At 48.1% G+C, this 22,252-nt stretch overlaps 1 protein-coding gene across 2 annotated transcripts; it reads left to right on the plus strand.

Annotated features, from left to right (window-relative positions):
* The first annotated feature begins 4,309 nt into the window (after positions 1-4,309).
* LOC309852578 (uncharacterized protein) lies at positions 4,310-14,925 on the plus strand. Of its 2 annotated transcripts, XM_082709461.1 has the most exons (3): positions 4,323-4,631; positions 7,136-7,262; positions 11,446-14,925. In XM_082709461.1, exons 1-3 carry the CDS (start codon positions 4,599-4,601, stop codon positions 13,854-13,856), a joined length of 2,571 nt encoding a protein of 856 aa, XP_082565587.1. In that variant the 5' UTR covers positions 4,323-4,598; the 3' UTR covers positions 13,857-14,925. The 2 variants fall into 2 exon arrangements, with proteins under 2 accessions (XP_082565588.1, XP_082565587.1); XM_082709462.1 differs by lacking the exon at positions 7,136-7,262 and having other exon boundaries at positions 4,310-4,631.
* Positions 14,926-22,252: the final 7,327 nt, after the last annotated feature.

The following is a 22,252-nucleotide window of genomic DNA, read 5'->3' on the forward strand; positions in this document are numbered from 1 at the left end:
CTTGTGATCTCTGTCTGTCATATAAATAAATAAAATCTTAAAAAAAAAAGAAAGAAAATCTGGGTATGCTATAGTGCTCACTTGTGCTTTGTAATTGCCAAAGCCTTAAGAATTAATATTTATACTAACTCCAAATATGATTCCCTAGTCCTGCATGCTCATGGAGCAATTTGGAAGAAAAGGGTATTAGTATCATGCCATAATACCCCAATTATATATGGGCCTGAAATTGTTACTCTTCTTATGGCTGTACACCTATCTGAGGAGGTATCTGTAATTTGCCCCAAAAGACATCAAAGGATACTGTTAGGGCCGATTTAATGTTAAAACCTGTTTAACTATTAGGGCCTGCTTAGCCAGAGCAACTCCATATTGCCTAGGTAGCCATATTGTTGTTTACATCCACGGACTTCATTCTGGGAATAAATGCCCCCATAGTTCCTGGTATGATTCCGGGTATTGATTCTGGGAGTGAACGCCTTAACAATAGAAACCACGTACTTTGGGTTTGCAGTTATGCCCTATTAAACCAGCCTGTGAGATTGGGAGGGGGTCACTCTCTTCGGAGGTGGCCCTGACCGGTCAGTCTGACTTCTAATGCTTGGCATAGAATAAAGCTTCACATAACTTTCACTTTGTCTCAGTCTCGTTCCTTTGATAGCAGACCCCAACAGATACAACCTTAGAATCTAAAGGAAACAATTTGGTAAACTCTGCAGCCAAGCAGGCAGCACAAAATAAACAAACTTTAAGTCTTGTACCAGTCTGAATTCCAAAAGTCTAGTCTCTTCTGACCAAGAAATGCACAGGACTGGCTTGTTAATCATGAATGGAAAATCTTTATACCCAAAAATAACCAGTGGAAGGTAATACAGGATTCACACCAGGCTACTGATTTGGATAAAAAGGCCATGGAAGTGACAAAAACTTTGCTAAAAAAAAAAAATTGTTCCTAGGGTTGGATTCCCTTGGTCCCTACAAAGTGACACGGGACTGTCTTTTATTACACAAATTTAAAAGATGGTCCTACGAAACGGAATAGACCTTGATATCTTCACAACAGTTAAAGGAGGCCCAGAATTAGATGGCTGTCTCCTAATAGGATCTAAGGGTTATATGGCTCTAACTTGTGACCCTGGCTTCCCCTAGGCTGGATAGGCCACTGTACTCTGGGTTTTGCCTGGATGCATGGATGCATTATTAAAACAATTATCAACCCTGGGCACCTGGGTGGCTCAGTGGGTTAAAGCCTCTACCTTCGGCTTGGGTCATGATCCCAGGGTCCTGGGATCGAGCCCCACATCAGGCTTTCTGCTCGGCGGGGAGCCTGCTTCCTTCTCTGTCTGTCTCTTTCTGCCTGCCTCTCTGTCTACTTGTGATCTCTGTCAAATAAACAAATAAAATCTTAAAAAAAAAAAACAATTATCAACCCAGCCAACCTTCCAAATGTAAAATGATGGTGGACATGTTCTGTGTCTCATTGATATAATCACCTAACATCCATTATTTTCCCCTCTTTGGAACTGGATGATGTTGTTTGGCATATAGAAACCCTTAAGTACATGGTCAAAGCCCTAGATGACACTCAAAATAGCATTTCTCGAACAAATACTAAAATAACATAAATGTGTGAAGTGGTTCTACATAACAGAATGACATTAGATGTTTAAACTGTTACACAAGGTGAAACCTGTTCTAGCATAAAAACAGAATGCTATATATATATATGTTCCTGATTACCATAAAATATTTTTGGGTTTCTAACTGACATGAATTCTCAAACTGGTGCTTTAAATGACCTCTTTGCTTTTGTGATTGATTTAAACTCCCGGATTGGATGAAAATGATAATAGGTTAACTATCAAAGGAGTCTTACTGAGACTTCTCCTTGTAATATGAACCTTATTTTGTTGTCATTTCCGGTGTCTCCCTGCCTAGTGTCAAGACTCCTTCACTGCTGTAACTCCTAGTAAACAGCTGATTCTTTCTACTCAAGAAGGATCATCTATGTTGACCACATTAGCATCAGCTGCCTCTCCCTTTTGTAACTCCCTTATACATTCCCCACCTGACCAATACTGACCCATAGGTAGGGACATCTCTATACCCCCACTTCCGAAGGAAGACTTTACAGATGAGACCTTCCACCTTCAACAACCTTAAAGATTTAAGAATCAAAATTGTTCAGGGGGAAATGTTGAGGGGACAGAAAGAGAACAGGGGACAAATCAGAATCTGACACTCCACACACACACACATCCCTCCACGGGGTATGTGTGACATTCCTCAGGCACTCTTGTTGCCCTAAAGGAAGAACAAATAGTTAACTTATAGAGATCAAAATCCTACAAGATAGGAGTCTTCCTCAGTTTACCAAACACAAGAAACTTTTAAGAACAAATCATTTGAATTAATGGTCTAGCTTCCAGGAGAAAATGTAAATAAAATTAAATGTCCTTATAATTTGCAGCCCATTAACAGAAACTTGAAGTTGGCAAAATGTAATGTTCCTCCAGGAAGGTCCCAACTATCTTACTGTTTAATGCCTTAGTGGACGGGTAAACAACCTCAACGTGACAATGGCAAGGTCTCTGGTATCCTGTGAATCTTCTATAAAATATGAAAGTTCCTTCAAAACCACCCATTTCCTTACCTCCCCCAACTCCATGGTATATACCTGCCACCCCTCACAACCCCGAGGCAGCAGCTCTTCCTGCCCATGGGTCTTGTCCCCATGGTGCCCCATTTTGGGGCACCTGGGTGGCTCAGTGGGTTGGAGCTTCTGCCTTTGGCTCCGGTCATGGTCCTGGGGTCCTGGGATTGAGCCCCATGTCTGGTTCTGCTCGGCAGGGAGCCTGCTTCACCCTCTCTCTCTCTCTGCTTCACCCTCTCTCTCTCTCTCTGCCTGCCTCTCTGCCTACTTGTGATCTTTCTGTGTCAAATAATTAAATAAAATATTTTTAAAAAATAAATAAATAAACAACCCCACCATTTTGACCAAAGAAATATCAAGAATTCTTTCTTGGATATTGGCTCCAGACTTGACCCCAATGAACCTCATCTATAATCCAAATCCACATCACGTGGTTCCATCACACCAGCCACATACTAATGTAGACTTCATATTTCTGCGTTCAAGTTTCCTGTCCCTCCTTGAACATAATAAAAGCCACTTAAGGCAGGACCGCTTGTCTTGTTATTATGTTTCTCCATATATCTAACCCAAAGTTCTGAAAAGCCAGTATGAGCTCAAAGCACATTTGTTAGAACAGTGATTAAAGATGACATTTGCACTTAACTTTAGTTTTAACTTTATCGGGGGTATAGCTCAGGGGTAGAGCATTTGACTGCAGTTTTAACTTTTCCGGTTGTCCAAAATGTCCTGTTTACTTTTCCCTCCAAAGTACCATGAAAATTAGTGAAGGAAGCCACATTTAAAATGGAGTCAATTGGCCCTGACTGGGGAGATTTCTCACAGGTAGGACATGCAGAATCAGCAAGAGGAAGGAAGATACTTGTTTTTTTTTAATCCTTCTAAAAAAAAAAAAAGACTATTCATGTGAGAGAGAGCGCGCCCTCGAACAACCTGGGAGAGTGGCAGGAAGAGAGAGAGGGAGAAGCAGACTCCCCACAGGGAGGCTCGTGTGGGACTTGATCCCAGCTTCCAGGAATCAGGACCGGAGTTGAGGTAGAGTTTAACCGACTGAGACACCAGGTGCCCCAAGGTACTTTTTATGTGACAACGGAGGATGGTTTCTTGGTAGGATCCTAAGCTCCTTCAAACAAAAGAAAAGATCTCTCTCCTGGTCACAGACGGACACACTAACCTTGGCATGCAGCCAATGAAACCGCCATCCCCTCTCTTTTCTTCCATGATGTTTCATAGGTAGCCACCCTCACCGATATCCTTCTAAGAGGTAAGAAAAGCTAATCTATTCTCTTCAGACTATCTTGTGGCTGGCCCCAGTGTATTTATTCCTAGCTGAAATTCCTCTGTTCCTGAAGAAACTCAGTTTGCTAGTAAATATAACTGCCCATTCATACTTAAGGTTCAGAGTAGTATAAGCCTCACCGTTTCAGGAATGACAAATGACACATTTTGATATAAACAGCCTCACAACGTCCAATCACATTGGGCTAGCACGATGACATGCTCTTTTTGATTCTGCCTTTTCCTAGACTTGTGAAGCCTTTTCCGAAAAAGTCTCTGAGGCGACAACCGTGTAACAGCTTCTCCTGACGTGAAGGGACACCTAGGATACAGAATTCCAGGGTGCGCCACTCTCTGAGACCGCCAGAAGCCTGAGAGCCACCCCACCCGTAAGAGCGTAGCGCCTGAGGACGCAGCTGGGAGCCAATGAGGGCCGCGATTACGGCATTTCTAGGCGTGCGCATCCGCTGTGGGCGGGACTTCCTGCCTCGTCCCGCCCGCGGGGTTGTAGCCGGAGGTTAGGTCGGTTTGTCTTCTCCGGTCCGGAGCGCGGGTTAGCATCGTGGTAACTGACCGTGAAGACCCGAGGAGCGGCGCTCTCCTCGCCGCACACAGTTGAGCCCGGGTGTCCGCTACCCTCCGGCCCGCTGCCGGCGCAGCGAGTCCGATGGCGGCGGCCGCGCCCAGGCACTCAGCTAAGGTAAACACTCGTCCCCGGGCCCTCTCCGCCGGCCCCCACCCAGACCCCGAAGGCCGGAGCGCGGGGCTCCTGCTCGCGGCCCTGCGGCCCAGGCCCGGGTGTCCGGAACAAGGAGCCTCCGGTGGGCGGGGGCCCGTGTGGGAGCGCGGGCTGGCTGCGCGCGGGCGCGGCCTCGGGACTGAGGGGCCGCCGGGGCGGGGGCTGCAGGGGGCCCGCGCCACCAACGGGGGACGGAGCGGCTGCATTGGTTCAGTCAGAAGCTGGGTGCGGCGCGGTTGCTGCCTGCAGAGGCCGAGTCTGCTGGCGGTGAGGGGAGGTGGTCTAACCCGGGTGTCAGGGGGCTTTCTCGGGCCGCGGAGAAGCGTCGCCGCTGGGAGTGAGCGCGCAGGCAGGACGCACAGCAGGAGGGACTCGCGATGGTCGCTGGTAGTGGCCCGACCGCCACCGTGTCCGCTCTGGATGTTGGAGAAACTCTGAGAAGGGCTGAGGCGAATTGTGCGTGTCGCAGAGGAGAGGCGAACGAGGGGAGTGAGGGGAACCTCGGGGCTTTTGGTCGGTGACGCTTGAAGAGAAAACTGCAGAGATTTTACGACAGAGATGTTGTTTCTGTGGGAGCGACAGGGAACAGCGTTTGGGACCGAAGAAGCCGAGTCAAAGCCGTAGCCAGTGTGGAGAAGAGAGAGGTCGTCTTTTTTTTTTATTTTTATTTTTTTTAAAGGAAAGGAATGAAAGGTGTTATGAATTCCAAGCCCAGGAGACTACACTACTTAAGGTTCAAGTATAGTGGCTTCTCATTGGCTGAGCTCTTGGGTGGGGCGATCATGAAAAGGCTGTCTTGGGGGGGGGACGGTAGTGAAGTAGTATCCCCAAATAAGTTCAAGTCCATCTCTTTCTGTTGGACCCCCAGGTGATACCACCCACTATGGTAGTGTTTGAGCTGCCCCCAGTGCAACCTCCCGACCCCAATTTAGGAAGATTGCCCCTCATTAATTTTCACAGTTCTAGCAGCTGAAGGGAGGGAAAGTCCCATCAACCTGATGGAAGTTAACAGTAGGTTGCTTATCTTTGGGAGTGTCCGAACGTGTTTCCACAGTGTTAGGTGACTTAGGTGTTTCAGAAAATGGTAAGTGATGGCATCAAGTGGGCAGCTGGACAGGAAATTATGGGAAACTGGGGGAAAGATTCATGATGGAGAGTTTGAAAAGTGATGGCTGCTGTGTGGACCAGGGTGGAGACTGGGATCACATTTGGGAAGGGAACGCAGAGTGTCATGGTAATGCTCCTAGTAGGTCAGAGGGACCTAGTAACATGTGCTGAAGAGTGGTTTTCCTGCTCAACTCGTGGTCGGGGTTGCTGGGCGTTGTGAACACAGGTGAAGGAGAGAGGCAGTGATCTGGCAGATACACGGACAAGCCTTCCATGGGATGCTGGGACAAGTGATAGCTGAGGACATGGGGAGGGTTGTTTGTTTGTTTGTTTGTTTAAGTAGGCTCCATTCCCAGTGTGGAGCCCAACAGGAGTCTTGAACTCAGGACTATGAGATGAAGAGTGAGATGCTGAACCCATTTAGCCACCCAGGCGGCCCCTCCTGCGAGTATTTGAGAGGCTGGAGCTGCTCTCTCTTCAGTGTTCTAGGACTTCACCGGAATTTTGTGGTCAGCTTTTATGGCATCCGGAGTGCTTCGGAGTCTTCCTGCCAGAAACGGTCTGGGGCAAATGTCATTTTTGCTTTTCTGTGCCCGGCAGAGAAGTCCTTAGGGCTGGTTGTTTTCAGAAAGGTCCAATAGTGGATGGTTGGTTCCCAACTGTGGAGGGCCAGCATGGGTAGTAGGGGAGTAGAAGACGGTGTAGGAGGATCCTAGGTAGACAGTGGTTGTGAGTGTCGTGCTGCAGGGAGGATTAGAGGCAGGTGAGGAGGCCTCTCAGCAGCATTTGAGGCTTTCCCTCAGTTGGGATCCTTGGGAGTACTGGGGTGGTAGTTGGAACCTGTTTCAGTTTGTCACATAATCCTTTGGTTGTCATGTGACAAGGACAAGTGTGAGTCAAGGGAGAGTCCTTTGGAAGGTGTGGGCTTTCATCTGTGGGGTCTGAAGACATGAGAGAGGTACAGTCTACAGAATCATGTAGACCTGGAGGGGAAGTGTGAGCTAAGGGCCTCAGGGTCCTGGTATTGAAGACTTCCTGGCAGAGCAGAGCCTGTAATTGGCTGTCTTGAGGGCACACCGTGGGAGACTCCATGAGAATATCCTGGCAGGGGTTTGGGACTTGCAGGCCAAACCCAGAGCTTAGATTGCTTCCATGTGTCCCCTGCGTGTTATCGCTGAGCACTGAACAGTGATTGGTGGGAAGGTGAGAGGAGAGCAGCATTAGAGGCACCAGGACCTGGTATTATCTGAGGAGGGGAGCTGGGCTGGCAGGAGAGACCGGGGTGGGTGTGTGGGTTGCAACGCTGGTGGGTTCTCAGAGAGAGAATGCTCAGGTTCCATGTTTTCCTTTCATGGTAGTGTGGTGTGACCTTTGAGGACGTGGCCGTGTACTTCTCCTGGAAGGAGTGGAGGCTTCTTGATGAGGCTCAGAGACGGCTGTACCACCATGTGATGCTGGAGAACTTTGCACTTGTATCGTCACTGGGTAAGGCCCTCGGCGTCCCCTTGACCTGCCCTGGACTCTGTACCCTGCGGACTCCCCTCCTCCATTCTTCAGGGGAGGGTTTGTCCTTCTCTGGTGTGGACTGTGTTCACTGCGTGCTTCCCCAGCTTTCTGGGCAGTTGCTTTTGTTGCTGGCCCTGAGTTGTTGGTGTGCCCTTCTGTCTGCCCACAGCCCCAGTACCCGCTGCGCTGAGCCCTGATCGGGTAGGATCGCAGGTCAGTGGTCCTGCACTGAGGCTGATGGAATGCACCTTGCTTGCCCTCTCCCTGGCTGGGACCCTGTATCTAGGTCCGTGACTCATCGATGGCCTAGGTTTTGACCTCTCCCTTAGGTGACATTTCCCTGTGCCTGCCTGTGCCTGAAATTGGAGGCATTGGTATGCGCACTGCTGTAGTGGACCGTGGGCCGTTTCTCAAGAAGGTCCTGTGTGGATCTTTCTATAATGTTTACATCTGTTCTTCTCCCTGGCCGCCTCCATTCATGTTTGTGAGGTATGATGGACAAATCAAATTCTATGACTGAAAGTGTTACATAATGATTTCATGTAGTTCAGCATTATCAAGTTCTTACCAAAATGAAGTGAATCAGTATAGCCATCACTTGGCATCAGTACTTTTCTTGTGCTGGTGAGAAATCGGAAGATCAACCCTCTGAGCAAATTTCAGCGCTACAGTGCAGTATTAACTGTAGTCAGCGTGCCCTATGTTAGTTCCTCAGGAGTGAATCCTTTTGTCGTTGAACGTGTGTCTCCCTGACCATCCTCTGCCCTCCTTCTCACATGCACAAGTGCTGTCTCAGTCTCTCTTTCCCAAATAAATGGGTCCTTTTCTTTTCTCAAAAGTAAAGAGGACATACCTGTAAATAATGCCATACAGTATTGTCTTTTTTGCATATTGATTTCACGTGGCATAATGTTCTTCACATTGAGGCAGGTGGCACTGTGTAGCCATGTTGTGGCAGTGAGTCTGCTGCCTTTTTTATTCATTTTATTGTCTTTTTAAAAAAAGATTTTATTTATTTATTTATCAGAGATAGAGAGGAGTGAGAGTGAGCACAAGAAGCAGAGTGGCAGGCAGAGCAGAGGGAGAAGCAGGCTCCCTGCCGAACAAGGAGCCTGATGTGGGACTTGATCTCAGGACGCGGGGTTTAGTACCTAAGCCGAAGGCAGCCACTTAACCAACTGAGCCACCCAGGCATCCTGTTTTTTATTGTCTTATTTTATTTATTTATACATATATGTTTTTTAGATTTTACTTAGTTATTTGAGAGAGAGACATAGAGAGTGGGAGTGAGGAAGTCAGAGGGAGAAGCAGACTTCCCCTGGAGCTAGGAGCCGGGTATGGGACTTGATCCCGGGACTCTGGGATCATGAATTGACCTGAAGGCAATTGCTTAACCAGCTGAGCCACCCAGGCACCCTGTTGCCTCTTTTATATGTGAGATTTCCTGCATGCGTGTGCTCAGTAAACGTTCCTTTCCCCACTTTTTAGATTGATTGATTGATTGATTATACAAGGGGAGAGAGAGCATGCCCATAGAAGGAGGGGGAGTGACAGGCAGAGGGAGAAGCAGGCTCCCCGCTGAGCAGGGAGCTCAGTGTGGGACTGGATTCCAGGACCCTAGAGTCATGACCTGAGTCAAAGGCATACACTTAACGGACTGAGCCACTCAGGCGTCCCATATTTCCAAAATGTTGTTTGTCACCTTACTATTTTGCTTAGTAATTTTACATTTTTCTGTTAATCTCTACACCCCCTGTGGGGTTAGAACTCACCACTCGGTGATCCCTAGTCGCACGCTCTACGTGCTGAGCCTGGCAGTCCCCCCGTAATATTCATTGTCACTTTAAGCCTTGACACAGACTGAAAGATGTTGCTGTTGTGGGTGTTGTGAATGGTCCTGCAGTGGATATGGACATGCAGGTAGTTTGTGCAGATAGTGGTTTTGTTGCCTTGGGATACACACATAGCTAGAAATGGCAGTGGTGGGGCATAGGGTAGTTCAGTTTTCCCGTTTCTGTGTGCTCTCGCTAATGTGTTCCATGGTGACTTCCCTAATTGATGGCCAGCAACAGCGTTCCGGGGGTTTGCTTTTCTCCATGTCCTCACCAGCCCGTCTTAGCTTTTTGGTAATCGCCGTTGTGAGAACTACGAGGTGATACGTTGTGGTGTTGGTTTTCATTTCTCTGACGATTAGTGAGTGTGAGCTCGCATTGGCGCCCGAACATCTCCTCTTCACTCTTTGGTGTGTTTCTTTGGCTCTGCTGCAACTTTTCAGTTTGGCATAGTGGTGCTTTTGCTTTCGTGACCTATGCTTTGGGTGTCCTGTTCAAAAAATCCTTGCCAGGGCTAAGATTAAAGAGGCTCTTCCGTCTCTTTTTGCCGGGAGCTTTATGGTTTCCGGTCATGGGTTTCAGTCTTGCATCAACTGCACGTGTGTTTCTAGGTACTGTGGGTGGGGATCCACCCCTACTGTTTGCATTTGGGGAGTCCGGTTTCACAGCAGTGCGAGAGAGGGTATTTTTCCCTCTTGGCATAATAGTGAAAGAGTAGTGGACTGTGTGTGGCCATCCTTATGGGCTTTTCCTTCCTCCATTCCGTTGTTCTGTTTTATTTTCTTTTTTTAAAGATATTCTTTATTTGACAGACAGGGATTGCAAGTAGGCAGAGAAGCAGACAGAGAGAGAGGGGGAAGCAGGCTCCCTGCTGAGCAGAGAGCCCAATGGGTCACTTGATCCCAGGACCCTGAGATCATGACCAGAGCAGAAGGCAGAGGCTTTAACCCACTTAGCCACCCAGGTGCCCCTCCGTTGTTCTGTTTTTATGCCTTCACCCTATTGTTTAGCATCATCTAGCTTTGCAGTCCGGTTTTAAGTTCGAAATTGTGCGGCCTAACGATTGGATCTTCTTTCTGAAGATTCCTTGGGCTTTAGGCTTTGGTTGATTTGGTGGCAGATGTCCCAGTGTCCCCTGTGGAGCAGGACGCTGGGGGCTCTGCTGAGCAGGGACCTCAGTTGCACCTACCCTGGGGCCGGTGGAGACAGCCCAGGCCTTATTGCCCACCCATCCCCACATGTCTCTGCTGATACAATCTGCAGGGATTTTTCTGTGTGCATGTGCCCTCTTTGACGCTCCCCCGTGTACCGGTCCGTCTTAATTGGACTGTTGATCCCACCGAGGCTCATGTCATTCATGGCCACTATTGCCTTTATTTTTCTTGGAGGTAAGGATGATATCTGTCCTTCTACCTTCCTGCTGATAACAGTCCCACAGGACATTTTTCTGTGTCGATTGTGTCCTGAGTAGCTCTACGACAGTGCTGGCAGTGGGCTTGGCCTGTTTTCCATCAGTTCATCTATCTTTCTGGTGCACTCTAGTTTCTCTGCTAGGGCTTCCAGGAGGGGTGCCTTGTGTACCAAAGCATGGACATGCCCAGACATGAGCAGATGGGCTTTGAGGGAACCTGTTCCTTATGAATGGCCCCTGGCAGCGGTGGCACATGAGGTCTGTGTTTGATCATACTGGGCACCATTCTTTGCTCAGCCAGAGTTCTGGCCACCCCCCTCATTTCTGTCTTTCCTTTCTCGCCATTGACCTTTCTTTTGTCAAGTGGATTCTACTCCTTTGGTAATTCTGTTTACTCTGGTACAGGGATAATCCCTGCATCTCAGGCATCCAATCTCACTCATTTCTATCACTGCTCTTTCTGTGTATCTCAGCATTCACACGCAGGCATTTTAACCAACTGAGCCACCCAGGTGTCCCCACACGCAGGCTTTTTGAAATGAGTTAGTCAATCAGTGTCCTTAAACTGCCCTTGAGTGTAGTCCATTTTGGGTGATTGGCTTGTGCTCAGCCAGAGGCGAGCAGCAGCAACCGTGGTACACAAACCTTTGGACAGAAAATAAGCTGTAGACCTTGGCTCTCTTCCTTGACCTGCCCTAGTTTTCTGTCCTCCTAGTGTGTTCTCGCTAGTACGTTGACGGCTTGGGCCCAGAAATGGCCCAGAAATGCCCAGTGGCCTGTCCTATAGTTGAGTTTCTTCTCTTGTGTGTGGAAAAGCATGCTATACCATCCTGCCTAGATGAGTCGGGTGCATGTGTGTGATGGGCTCACCCCCTCGCTACAGCCAGTACGTATTTCACCAGCATTTCTCTGCCTTCAGGTTGCTGCTGTGGAGCAGAGGATGAGGAGGCCCCATTTGCACAGAGCGCTTCTGTAGGCGTTTCACAGACCTGGACGCCCAGGGCTGCTCTGTCTTCCCGGAAGACCCACCCCTGTGAGATGTGCGGTCCCGTCTTGAGAGACATTTTCCACTTGGCTGAGCTCCAGGGGAAAGAAAACAGCCAGAAACGGTTGAGGTGTGGGGCCTGCGGGAAACAATTTTCTTTCAGTGTGAAGTCGGAGCAGCAGCAGCAGCAGGAGCAGCCTGCGGGAGCAAAACCATTCAGAAGCCATGTGGACAGGGCCTCTGCTGTCAAGAGCTGGGGATCCGGTGGTTCGGGAAAGCCCTTTACCTGTGGAGAGGTTGAGGAGGACTTGCTGTCTGGCTCGGGGCATCTGGGGCAAGAGGCCACTCTTACTGGGGAGAAGCCAAACACGATGCCCCACTGCAGGGCAACATTACGACGCGGAAGCAGTCATGGCACTTGGGGCCAATGTAAGAATGCTTTTGGTCCCATACACACAGATACTCGGGAGCAGGGTGTCCACCTTGGTAGACAGTCCTTTGTGTGCAGTGAATGTGGGAAAACTTTCAGGTACAAATCCTTATTTGCCATACACCAGAGATACCATACTGGAGCACGACATCATGAGTTTGGTCCATGTGGAAAATCCCTTGGGCAACGACCAACCCTGAATGAACATGGGAAGACTCAGGGTGGATCCAGGCAGTACACGTGCAGCAAATGTGGGAAATCCTTAGGTGGCAAATGTGTCCCCCTTAATGTCCAGAAATTGCCCCGTGGAGGGAAAAATTATGTTTGTAGCGGGTGTGTGAAATCTGTCAGCGGTAGCTCATTGTTGAATACTCATAGTGTTCAGTCTGGAGATAGGTTTTATAAGTGTCGCGTATGTGCAAAATCTTTTCCGTCTATGTCTGCCCTCTGTTACCATCAGCGATCTCACACAGGGAAAAGACAGTATGAATGCAGTGATTGTGGGAAAACTGTTACCAGTAGGTCTGCCCTCCGTTCTCACCAGAGAGTTCACACTGAAAGGAAGCCTTATAAATCCAATGAATGTGGGAAATCTTTTGCTGGTAGTTCTGCCCTACATTATCACCAGAAAAATCACAGTGGATTTAGGCCTTATGAGTGCAGTGATTGTGGAAAATCTTTTCCTGGTAGTCTTGTCTTACATTACCACAAGAGAGTTCACACTGGGGAAAGGCCTTATGAGTGCAGTGAATGTGGCAAATCATTTATGCGAAAAACTAGCCTCAGTGTACACGTAAAGGTTCACTCAGGTGCAAGGCCTTATGAGTGTAATGAATGTGGGAAGTCTTTTACTGCTAGGTATTCCCTCCATTTTCACCAGCGTGTTCACACTGGGAAAAAGCCTTATCAGTGCCTTGAATGTGGGAGATCTTGTACTAGTAGTTCAGCCCTCCGTAGTCACCAGAGAGTTCACACAGGAGAAAGGCCTTATGAGTGCCGTGAATGTGGGAAGTCTTTTACTGGTAATTCGGCCTTCCGTTATCACCAGAGACTTCACAGTGGAGAACGGCCTTATGAGTGCTGTGAATGTGGGAAATCTTACACTACTAGTGCTGCCCTCCGTTATCACCAGAGTGTTCACACTGGAGAAAAGCCTTATGAGTGCCATGAGTGTGGGAAATCTTTCACCAGTAGTTCCTCCCTTCGTTATCACCAGAGATTTCACACTGGAAAAAAGCCTTATAATTGCAGTGAATGTGGGAAATCTTTTGTCACTAGTAAACAGCACCGTACTCACCAGATAGTTCATAGTAGAGAGAGACCTTATGAATGCCCTGAATGTAGCAAATCTTTTCCCCGGAAAGATACCCTCAATGTACACAAAAAGCTTCACTCAGGTGAACGGCCTTATGAGTGTAGTGAATGTGGGAAATCATTTACTGCTAGTTCTGCCCTCCGTTACCACCAGAGGCTTCACACTGGGGAAAGGCCTTATGAGTGTAATGAATGTGGGAAATTATTTACCGTTAGTTCTGCCCTCCGTTCGCACCAAAGACTTCACACAGGGGAAAGACCCTATCAGTGCAATGAATGTGGGAAATCCTGTACTACTAGTTCTGCCCTCCGGCGACACAAGAGAGTTCACACAGGAGAACGGCCTTACAAGTGCCATGAATGTGGGAAATCATTTACTGCCAGTTCTACCCTCCGTTATCACAAGAGAGTTCATACTGGAGAACGGCCATATGAGTGTAATGAATGTGGGAAATCGTTTACTGTTAGTTATGCCCTCCGTTCGCACCAGAGTGTTCACACTGGAGAAAAGCCTTACCAGTGCAATGAATGTGGGAAATCTTTTATTAGTCTTAGTGGTTTTAGATATCATTACAGACTTCACACTGCAGAAAGGATTTAAAACAGCAAGAAGGTCAAAATTCTTGCTTAGTAGCATTTAGGCTGCAGGACAACCTCTGAGGTGGCCACCTACCTGAATTGAACGTGGTTCCCCAAATGTCCCCAGTGGAGTGACTTCCCATGCAATCCAGCCATTTGCAGAAAAATTGACCTACATCGTGCTTTCTGATGTGGGTGCAGTCACCGCAAGATGGAAGTCACTGGCAGTGTCTAGCACCGGGCAGTTCCTGGTGTGCGTACATTACCACCCCAACTTGGTAAATAATGCCGAGCTGTCCACTTTCTCGACTGCTCATCCAAATTCTGGTTACCTGGAACCTCTCGTTCCATTCCCAGTTAGGGCATGGATGTGACCAGTGTTGATCCACAGGGGGCGTTGTGAGCTCTGGTGGTGACTCACACAGGAAGGCTAAGTCCCACAGGGGTCTTGCTGGTCTCCTGATGCTTTGATGACTATTTGCAGCTTCCAGGTCACCATAGAGCAATTGTGTGCCCCATGTTGCTCTGATTAATGTATCAGTAAGTGCCATGTTTGTTTAATTACCTTTGATCTTAGACATTGTGTGCCCTCGAAGGGGTGGTTTGAAAGCAGCATCGGGCTCTCCCACATGAAGAAATGAGCAGATCGCATTCCATCCCATACTTGCTGTGTCTCTGAGAGGAACATTGCAAATGTATCAGTAATATTGACGTGCATATACATATGTACATGCTCCAGCCTGTGTGTTACTTTGCGTTATAACCCAAGACCTTTGTGATGAGCTGAATTGTATACCCAAATCTGTATTTTGCAGTATGACCCCCAATACCTCACAAGGTGAGGATAGGTAGAGCATCTTCAAAGACATCATGAGGTTGAAGTGGGTTATTAGGATGGACTCATGCGGTATGTCTGGCGCCGTGAGAAGAGGAGATGAGGAATCCGGCACCCAGGGATGACCATGGGTGGACACGGAATCCCCATCTGCAAGCCAAGGAGAGAGGCCTCAGAAGAAACTAACCCAGCTGACATCTTATGTTCAATTTCGAGACTCCAGATTGGGGTGAAATAAATTTCTCTTGTCTGGTCACCCAGAGTGTGGTGGTGTGTTACATCAGTTCTAGCTAGTAGGGTCTCCTCAGATCCACATCTGGGTTTTGTGGTCTGGGTGCCAGGAAGCTGTGTGTGCTCAGAGGTCACCGTGAAGAGGGAGCACTTGAGACCTTCTCCAGTGTTTGTGGAAACAAGAATATTTTTGCTTGTCCACAGCTGATAGCCCAGGCACTGTTGAGTGGAATCTCTACCCACATCCTTCAGAGGAGCCTTGTGACCGGCTGTGCAGTTTCCACTTGGAACCCCCACAGGGGCAGGGGGGCTGTAATTGGTAATCTAGATGAATGGGCAGTTAGGTACCTCAGAGAACACCTCAGGCCCCTGATGGGGTGTATGTCTTCCAAAAGGGTATCCCCAGATGATGTGCCTGGCTGGCCGGGATCACTGTTGATAAATTCTTCACATTCAGACGCATAACCTGTGTAAGAGATAGTGGTAAAATGACCCATGAATTCTGATTTGCCCTCTGGTGCTTACATGTCAAGGTGCAGGAGGAAAAAAGATAAAGACAAGGGACAATTTATCCTCCAGGGATGTAGCTTTTGTGAACTCTCCCAGCCAGCATACTTGTTGGAATGCTAAAGAACTAGCAGACACTTGTTCTGAACCACCCTCCTCTCAGGTAGTCTCCCAGATACTCCCAGCCTTTAGGGTTAAGAGCACAGATCTTACTGGAGGAGGTGGTGCAGAGTCCTTTTCTTGCCTAATATCTCCCAAAGTCCTTGAATAAACCATTTGTCCCCTAGGTCGACTTCCCAGCTTTTTTTTTTTTTTTTAAGATTTTATTTATTTGGTGGAGAGGAAGGGGAAATACAAACAGGGGGAGGGAGAGAGAGAAGCAGGCCTCCTGCTGAGCAGGGAGCCTGATGCAGGGCTCCATCCCAGGACTTGGGATCATGACCTGAGCTGAAGGCAGTTAATGACCGAGCCACCCAGGGGCCCTGACTGTATGTCCCTTTCAACAGTACTGTTTTCTTCTGGATGTATACCACTCTTGGTGTCTTCATTTGTTTGGAGCATCTGGGATATTTCTAGTATTTACTCTTTGCAAAGGAGTCACTCTGTATTTTCTTTATAATTCCGTATGTGGATAGAGGTTTCATTTCATTTGTGGTAAAACTGGAAGGGCTGACGGGAGCCTGGGTGGCTCAGTAGGTTGATCCTCTGCCTTTGGCTCAGGTCATGATCTCAGGGTCCTGGGATTGAGACCACATTGGGCTCTCTGCTTCCCCCTCCCTGCCTGCTGCTCTCCCTACTTGTGATCTATCTCTCTCGAAGAAATAGAATCTTTAAAAAGGAAAAAAACAACTTAAAACTAGAAAAACCTCAAAACACAGCGGTTAGTCACAGGTGACTGTGAACATTGTCCTGAAAAGGTCAATGTGTTCACTGTTGCATTCACTTCAGGTATGTATGAGACTTCCAGAATTTTTTCCTGACACTCCTTGAGAGTGTTACTGTACAAGACCAGTCTTTTTTTTTTTTTTTAAGGATTTAACTTATTATTTATTTCAGAGAGAGAGAGTGAGTGGGAGCACAAGCAGGGGGAATGGGAGAGGAAGAATCAGGCTTCCCACACAGCAGGGAGCCAATGCCCCCCTCCATCCTAGGACCCTAGCATCATGACCTGCTCCAAAGAGAGACATTTAATGACTGAGCCACCCAGGCATCCCTGTCAGCCCCTTTTTTTTAAATATTTTATTTATTTATTTGACAGACAGAGATCACAAGTAGGCAGAGAGGCAGAGAAAGGGGGGAAGCAGGCTCCCCGTTGAGCACAGAGCCTGATGCAGGGCTTGATCCGAGGACCCTGGAATCACAACCTGAGCCAAAGGCAGAGTCTTTAAGCCATTGAGACACCCAGGCGCCCTATTGTCAGCACTTTTAATATGTGTGCATTGCTATATTGTAATTGCATTTCCTGGGGATTTCTGCCTTTCAGCCTCGTTTCATGTGTTTCTTTACCACATGTGTGTTTTCTTTGGTACAATTTCTGTTTTCGTCAGTGCTGTTTTTCTTTTCCTATGAGTTATGACTACTTCCTTTTCCTTTACAAATACGACATGCATAACAACGAAGATATACGTTGGGATTTTCTTCATTTGCACACGGTGAGAAATTTCTCCATGGATTCTTGGTCATCCTGGAAGGCTATTTCCTCATTTTTCCCCTCAGATCCTTTGTGTCCTGCCCAAGGTCATGGCCCCAAACTACTTACCACTTTTAAGTCCAGGGTGCATTCCTACTGTTATGGGAAGCCTGTGCAAAGTCTAGGCATTTAGAAATAGAAAAATGCATCCCTGCTTTGTGCTGCTTGCCGATTTCCAAAGTATAAATTCTGCCACTCTGGGAGCAGGATGTGCCCAGAGAAGGTGCTGAAGGACGAAGTGGGTGTTTGGGGGGAAAACTAACCTTTGGCATATGCAGGCAGGAGACTTCACAACACTGGGCAGACAGCAGCTGTGCGGGCTGGGAGCTGGCTGAAGGTCTGCAGCAGCCTCACAGGCAGGAGACGTTAACCCTGAAGGGCCAGAGGGGAGGCACGTCTCCGAACACCCTGACTGGTGACTGAAGACCCAGCTGGTCTCACCTTGGAGCGACAAGCTTGTGTCCACCCTCTCAGTTCAGAGTCACTTCCTCCAATACCACCCAGTACACGGGAAGGTTTTTCTGTGCAGGTGATTCCGTCCAAGTGATTTATTTCCTTCTCTCTTGGTAGGTGTCGACTCCTCAAAAAACAGCTGACTGGGGGAGACTGAAGGGACAGTAGGGCCACCTCTGGCAGCTGCCTGGCCTAAAGGTACTGGGAGCCAGGTTAAGCAAGACCTTACCCAGAGGACTGGGATCAGTGCTGGCCTTCCTCTGTGCTGGAAGGACAGGAACAGGGCTTCTACAGAAGGAAGAGCGTCCCCAGGTCAGGCGAGTTCATGTGGGAATGCAGGGGGTCGAGGATGCTGGGTGGGAGGGCACGTGTGGTGCGGGGACAGGGGAGCACCTGCAGGAGGGTGACACAGCTGGAGATGGTTCAGGAAGGACCCTCTGTGCTGAGTTCCTTTCTTCCTCTGGAGCTGATGTTCCCACTTTTGGATCCCGAAGGTAATGCCCCGCCCAGAGCTCCGGTGGTTGTGTCCAGGTATGAGACATAGCACGGTCCAGAGATGAGTCTGCAATTCCTCAGACGTGGACCAGCATGTCTGCTGGCGCCTCTGGTACCGATGAGGTGTAGAAGTCTGGACTAATCTCTTGCAGATTCAGTTGTCCACGAATATCTTTAGGGGAAAAAACCTCAACAAATTATGGGCGGTCAACAAATGGGACTTTGTTATACTGATGGTGCAGGGGCAGGGGGGGTGTGTGCAAAAGAATCTAGCCTGGGGGTCCCAAGCAGAGTAGGTTTGGCCACTCCCTGCAGAGAAAGCAGAGGCGGTAAAGCAGAAAGGCATCTCAGCAAGCCCAGCACAGAGAAGACAATAGCCAAACCGCTCAAAGATTGTCTCCAATGTGCTGAGATCGCTTCCATGTTTAGAGAAGGAGAACAGGAGGCTAAGGTGGGTGGGTACATGCCGGTAGTCAGTGAAGGTCAAGTAGATCATAGTCCTGGAGTCAGTCATGGGTGGGGACTTGCTGGCTCAGGGAAATCCTTAGAGCGAGGCGTGGTGGTTTTGACTCCCATTTGGGTCTGCCTTGCCAGCAGGGTCTTCTGCCTGAGTCAAGAGACAAGCTGGAAAGAAGCGTACGACTTGAAAGTCAGAGATCAAAACCGGGGCAGCCGAGGTCCTCTCTTTGTCCTACGAAAAGCAGTGTGTATGGGTGAAGCCACCTTGGGCCCTCCAGCCAACCTAGTAACCCTGAAGGTTTAACAAGCGCCCTCTGCTTCCATGATGGACTAACCTCTCTCTGTTCATCTACAGGTCATGCTCTCTCTCCTGGAAAGAGCTGAGCATTGTGCGTGCCACCAAGCAGCACGGAGCCTTCTGGGCGACCCGTAGACACTAAGGAAGGAGACCCCTTGTACAGCCGCCCAGCACTGTGGTAACGTGTATAGCTGCACCATGGAGTGTGCGTGTAGTGCAGAAACGTTTCAGACCTCTGTCCTCCCTTTTCTGGTTAACTGCCCGAAGCTTTTTATTTTTTGTTTTTTTTTTTTTTAAAGGTTTCTATGTATCTGACAGAGAGAGAGTACAAGTAGGGAGAACGATAGGCAGAGGGCAAGGGACTACCACTGAGCAAGGAGCCTGACATGGCACTGGATACCAAGACCCTGGCATCATGACCTGAACTGAAGGCAGCCGCTTAACCCCGTGAGCCACCCAGGCGTCCCTAAGCTTTAAAAACCCAGTGTGAGTGAGGCAGAAAGGTTGGAGTTGGCCTCTGCAACAGGAGTCTACCTTCTTCCCAGCCTAGTGATGAAAACTCATATTCCTTTCCCATGAACATTTTCTGTGCTCATCAAAGAGTCGTAATCCCTTAATAGGAGAAAAACAGATATTTTAGACATTAACTTTTTCAGGAGAGAGAGAAATGAGTGCTGGAACGTTTCACAGCCTAGGTCATGAAATCCTGTAGTTGTAGAGGAGATTCTCGTGAATCACAAGAATACTAGGTGCCCCATCCACAGGATCCAGAGAAGGAGATGGAATGTTTTCATGTGTTCCCTTGTGACATGGAAACTGGTTAATGCAAAAAGGGGGTAATTTTGGAGCTCCTCTCCAAAAGTCTGAGTCCATAGGTCTCAGTCGTGGGCAGAAAATCACCATTTCTAATGAGTTGAGGTGATGCTGATGGGGAGGTCAGTGCAGTGATGACACTGTGGAAGGAGGTTTCCAGGGAAGATGACACTGTCTCACTCCAGGCCCCAGTAGAGGGCAGCTTTGGTTGTACAGATTGGGGAGCAGCAGAGTGAAGGGTGCTAGTGCACAGCTGCTGAGTGCCTCTGCAGTGAGCCAAGCCGGCTGAAGCCTTAAAGGACTAGAGTTCCAGGGACCCGACTGCTGAAGGCTCCACAGGAAGCCACCAGAGCCACCTGCCCCTTTTGCTTCCAACTCCAAATCCAGAAGGAGCCCATTAGACTCAGGTGGCTCCCTGCCCTAGCCACTACTTGAGCAAACTGAAGCCAAACCGGGACCAAATTCTCGTAAAAGCCTCCAGGGAAAGAAGCGGAAATGGAAGCTAAGGACAGGCCACCACAAGCAGGAAGTAGGCTGTCTGAATTGGGCGGTTCCCTACGTTACAGCCAATCATATAACATTCTTGCTTGGATTCCTTCAATTGGTCTAGAACAGCGTTTCCCCTAGTTTTGTTTGGTGCTGCCTGAATGGATTTGCCGTTTGCTCAAATAAACTCTTTGGGGGAACAAATTATTTTTGGTGCCATAAAGGTGATTTTCTTTAAGCACGGGGAAAGGACAGGTGGGGAGAAAGAGCTGCCATTTGGAAATTTTAATGCAGCTCAGTTTATCCTTTAACAGAACTAACAAAGACCCACATGACTCATCTCTGCTCAGTCGTGTTCTTAGGGCAACAGCTTGGTTTGTCCTCAGTGTAATGCTACAGCCTGTCCCCCTTCTCACGAAATACCCTCTCCTTGTTTGGACTGAACTGAAGGCAAGCTGAGGACAAAGCCGAAGGTGACTCCCCCACCTTGGGATATATGTGACATTTCTCATGCTTCCCGGTTGCCCTACAGGAAGAATAAATGGCAAGAGAGCTCACAATCCTGCAAGGCCTGAGTCTCCCTTGGTTACAGAACCCTTAGTAATTTAGTAGAACAAAGTATTTCTCTCAATGTTTCAGCTTTCAGTAGAGAACTCATATACAATTAAATGGCCTTGTATTCTGCAGCCCTTTGACAGATACTTTAAGCAGGCCAAATGTAATGTTCTTCCAGGAAGCTCCCAACTCTCTTACTGTTAATGCCTCACTAGAGGTGTAAACAACCTTAACTTGACGGTGGCAAGTCTTCGGTAACATATCAAAGTACTTTCAACACCTCCCTTTTCCTTACCTCCCCCAACCCCAGAGAATGAAATCAGCCACTGCTCAGAACCCTAGGCAGCAGCTCCGTCTAGCCTCGGGTGCTGTCCTTTTGCAATAATAAACCCCCACTTGTCTTCAAAGACATCTCAAGAATTCTTTCTTGTTCATCACCTCTGGATTCCAACATACTGAATCTCTCTTTTATTCCAAAACCACATGACTTGATCATCACACCCGGCACATTTTAACGTATACTTTGTATTTCTTCCTTCATGTTTCCTGTCCTTTGAACATAGTAAAACCTACAAGAAGGCAGGACTTTAGTCTTCTGCTGGCATATCTCCTAACACCTACCCAGAGTTCCTGAAAACCTAGAATGAGTCAGTGCACATTTGTTAGACAATGAATAAAGATGACATTTGCGTTTATCTTTCCTTTTAACTTATCAGGGGGCCCTAAATGTGCTCTTTACTTTTCCCTCCAAAGTACTGTTAATTAGTAAAGGAAGCCACATTTAAAATGAAGTCAGTTGGCCACAAATGGAAAGCACTTTCACAGGGAGGACATGGATAATCACCAAGAGGAAGAAAGATACTTTTTATCTTGATGAGAATGTATGCTTTCTTGGTAGGATTTTCAATCTCCTTAAAAAAAAAAAAAAAAGATGATTTCTATTGTCCCAGCAAAGACACACTAACCTTGGCAAGCAGCCGATGAAACACCCCGACCTCTCTTTTCTTGAATGACTTTTTTTTTTTTAAAGCTTTTATCTATTTGGCAGACAGATCACAAGTAGGCAGCGAGGCAGGCAGAGAGAGAGAGAGAGGGAAGCAAGCTCCCTGCCTAGCAAAGAGCCCAATGTGGGGCCTGATCCCAGGACTGACTCTGGAATCATGACCTGAGCGGAAGGCAGAGGCTTAACCCACTGAGCACCCAGGCGCCCCTCTTGAATGACCTTTAGTTGAGAGCCACGGTTTCCAATCTCCTTCATCCTTATGTTTTAGGAATGACAAATGACACATTTTGATATAAACAGCCTCACAACATCCAGGCACATTAGTCTACCACGGTGACATGCTTTTTTTGATTCTGTCTTTTCCTAGACTTGCGAAGCCTTCTGCGAAAAGGTCTCTGAGGTGACAATCCTGTTTCAGCTTCTCCTGACGTGAAGGGACACCTAAGGTTCCGAAATCTAGGGTGTGCCACACCCTCTCTGAGACAGCCAGAAGCGTGAGAGTCACCCCACCCGGAAGGGCGTAACGCCTGACGACGCAGCGATGAGCCAATGAGGGCCGCGAACACGGCATATCTAGGCGTGCGCATCCGCTG

The sequence above is a fragment of the Mustela nivalis genome (genome assembly GCF_964662115.1).
Source record: "Mustela nivalis genome assembly, chromosome: 18".
Classification (NCBI taxonomy): domain Eukaryota; kingdom Metazoa; phylum Chordata; class Mammalia; order Carnivora; family Mustelidae; genus Mustela; species Mustela nivalis.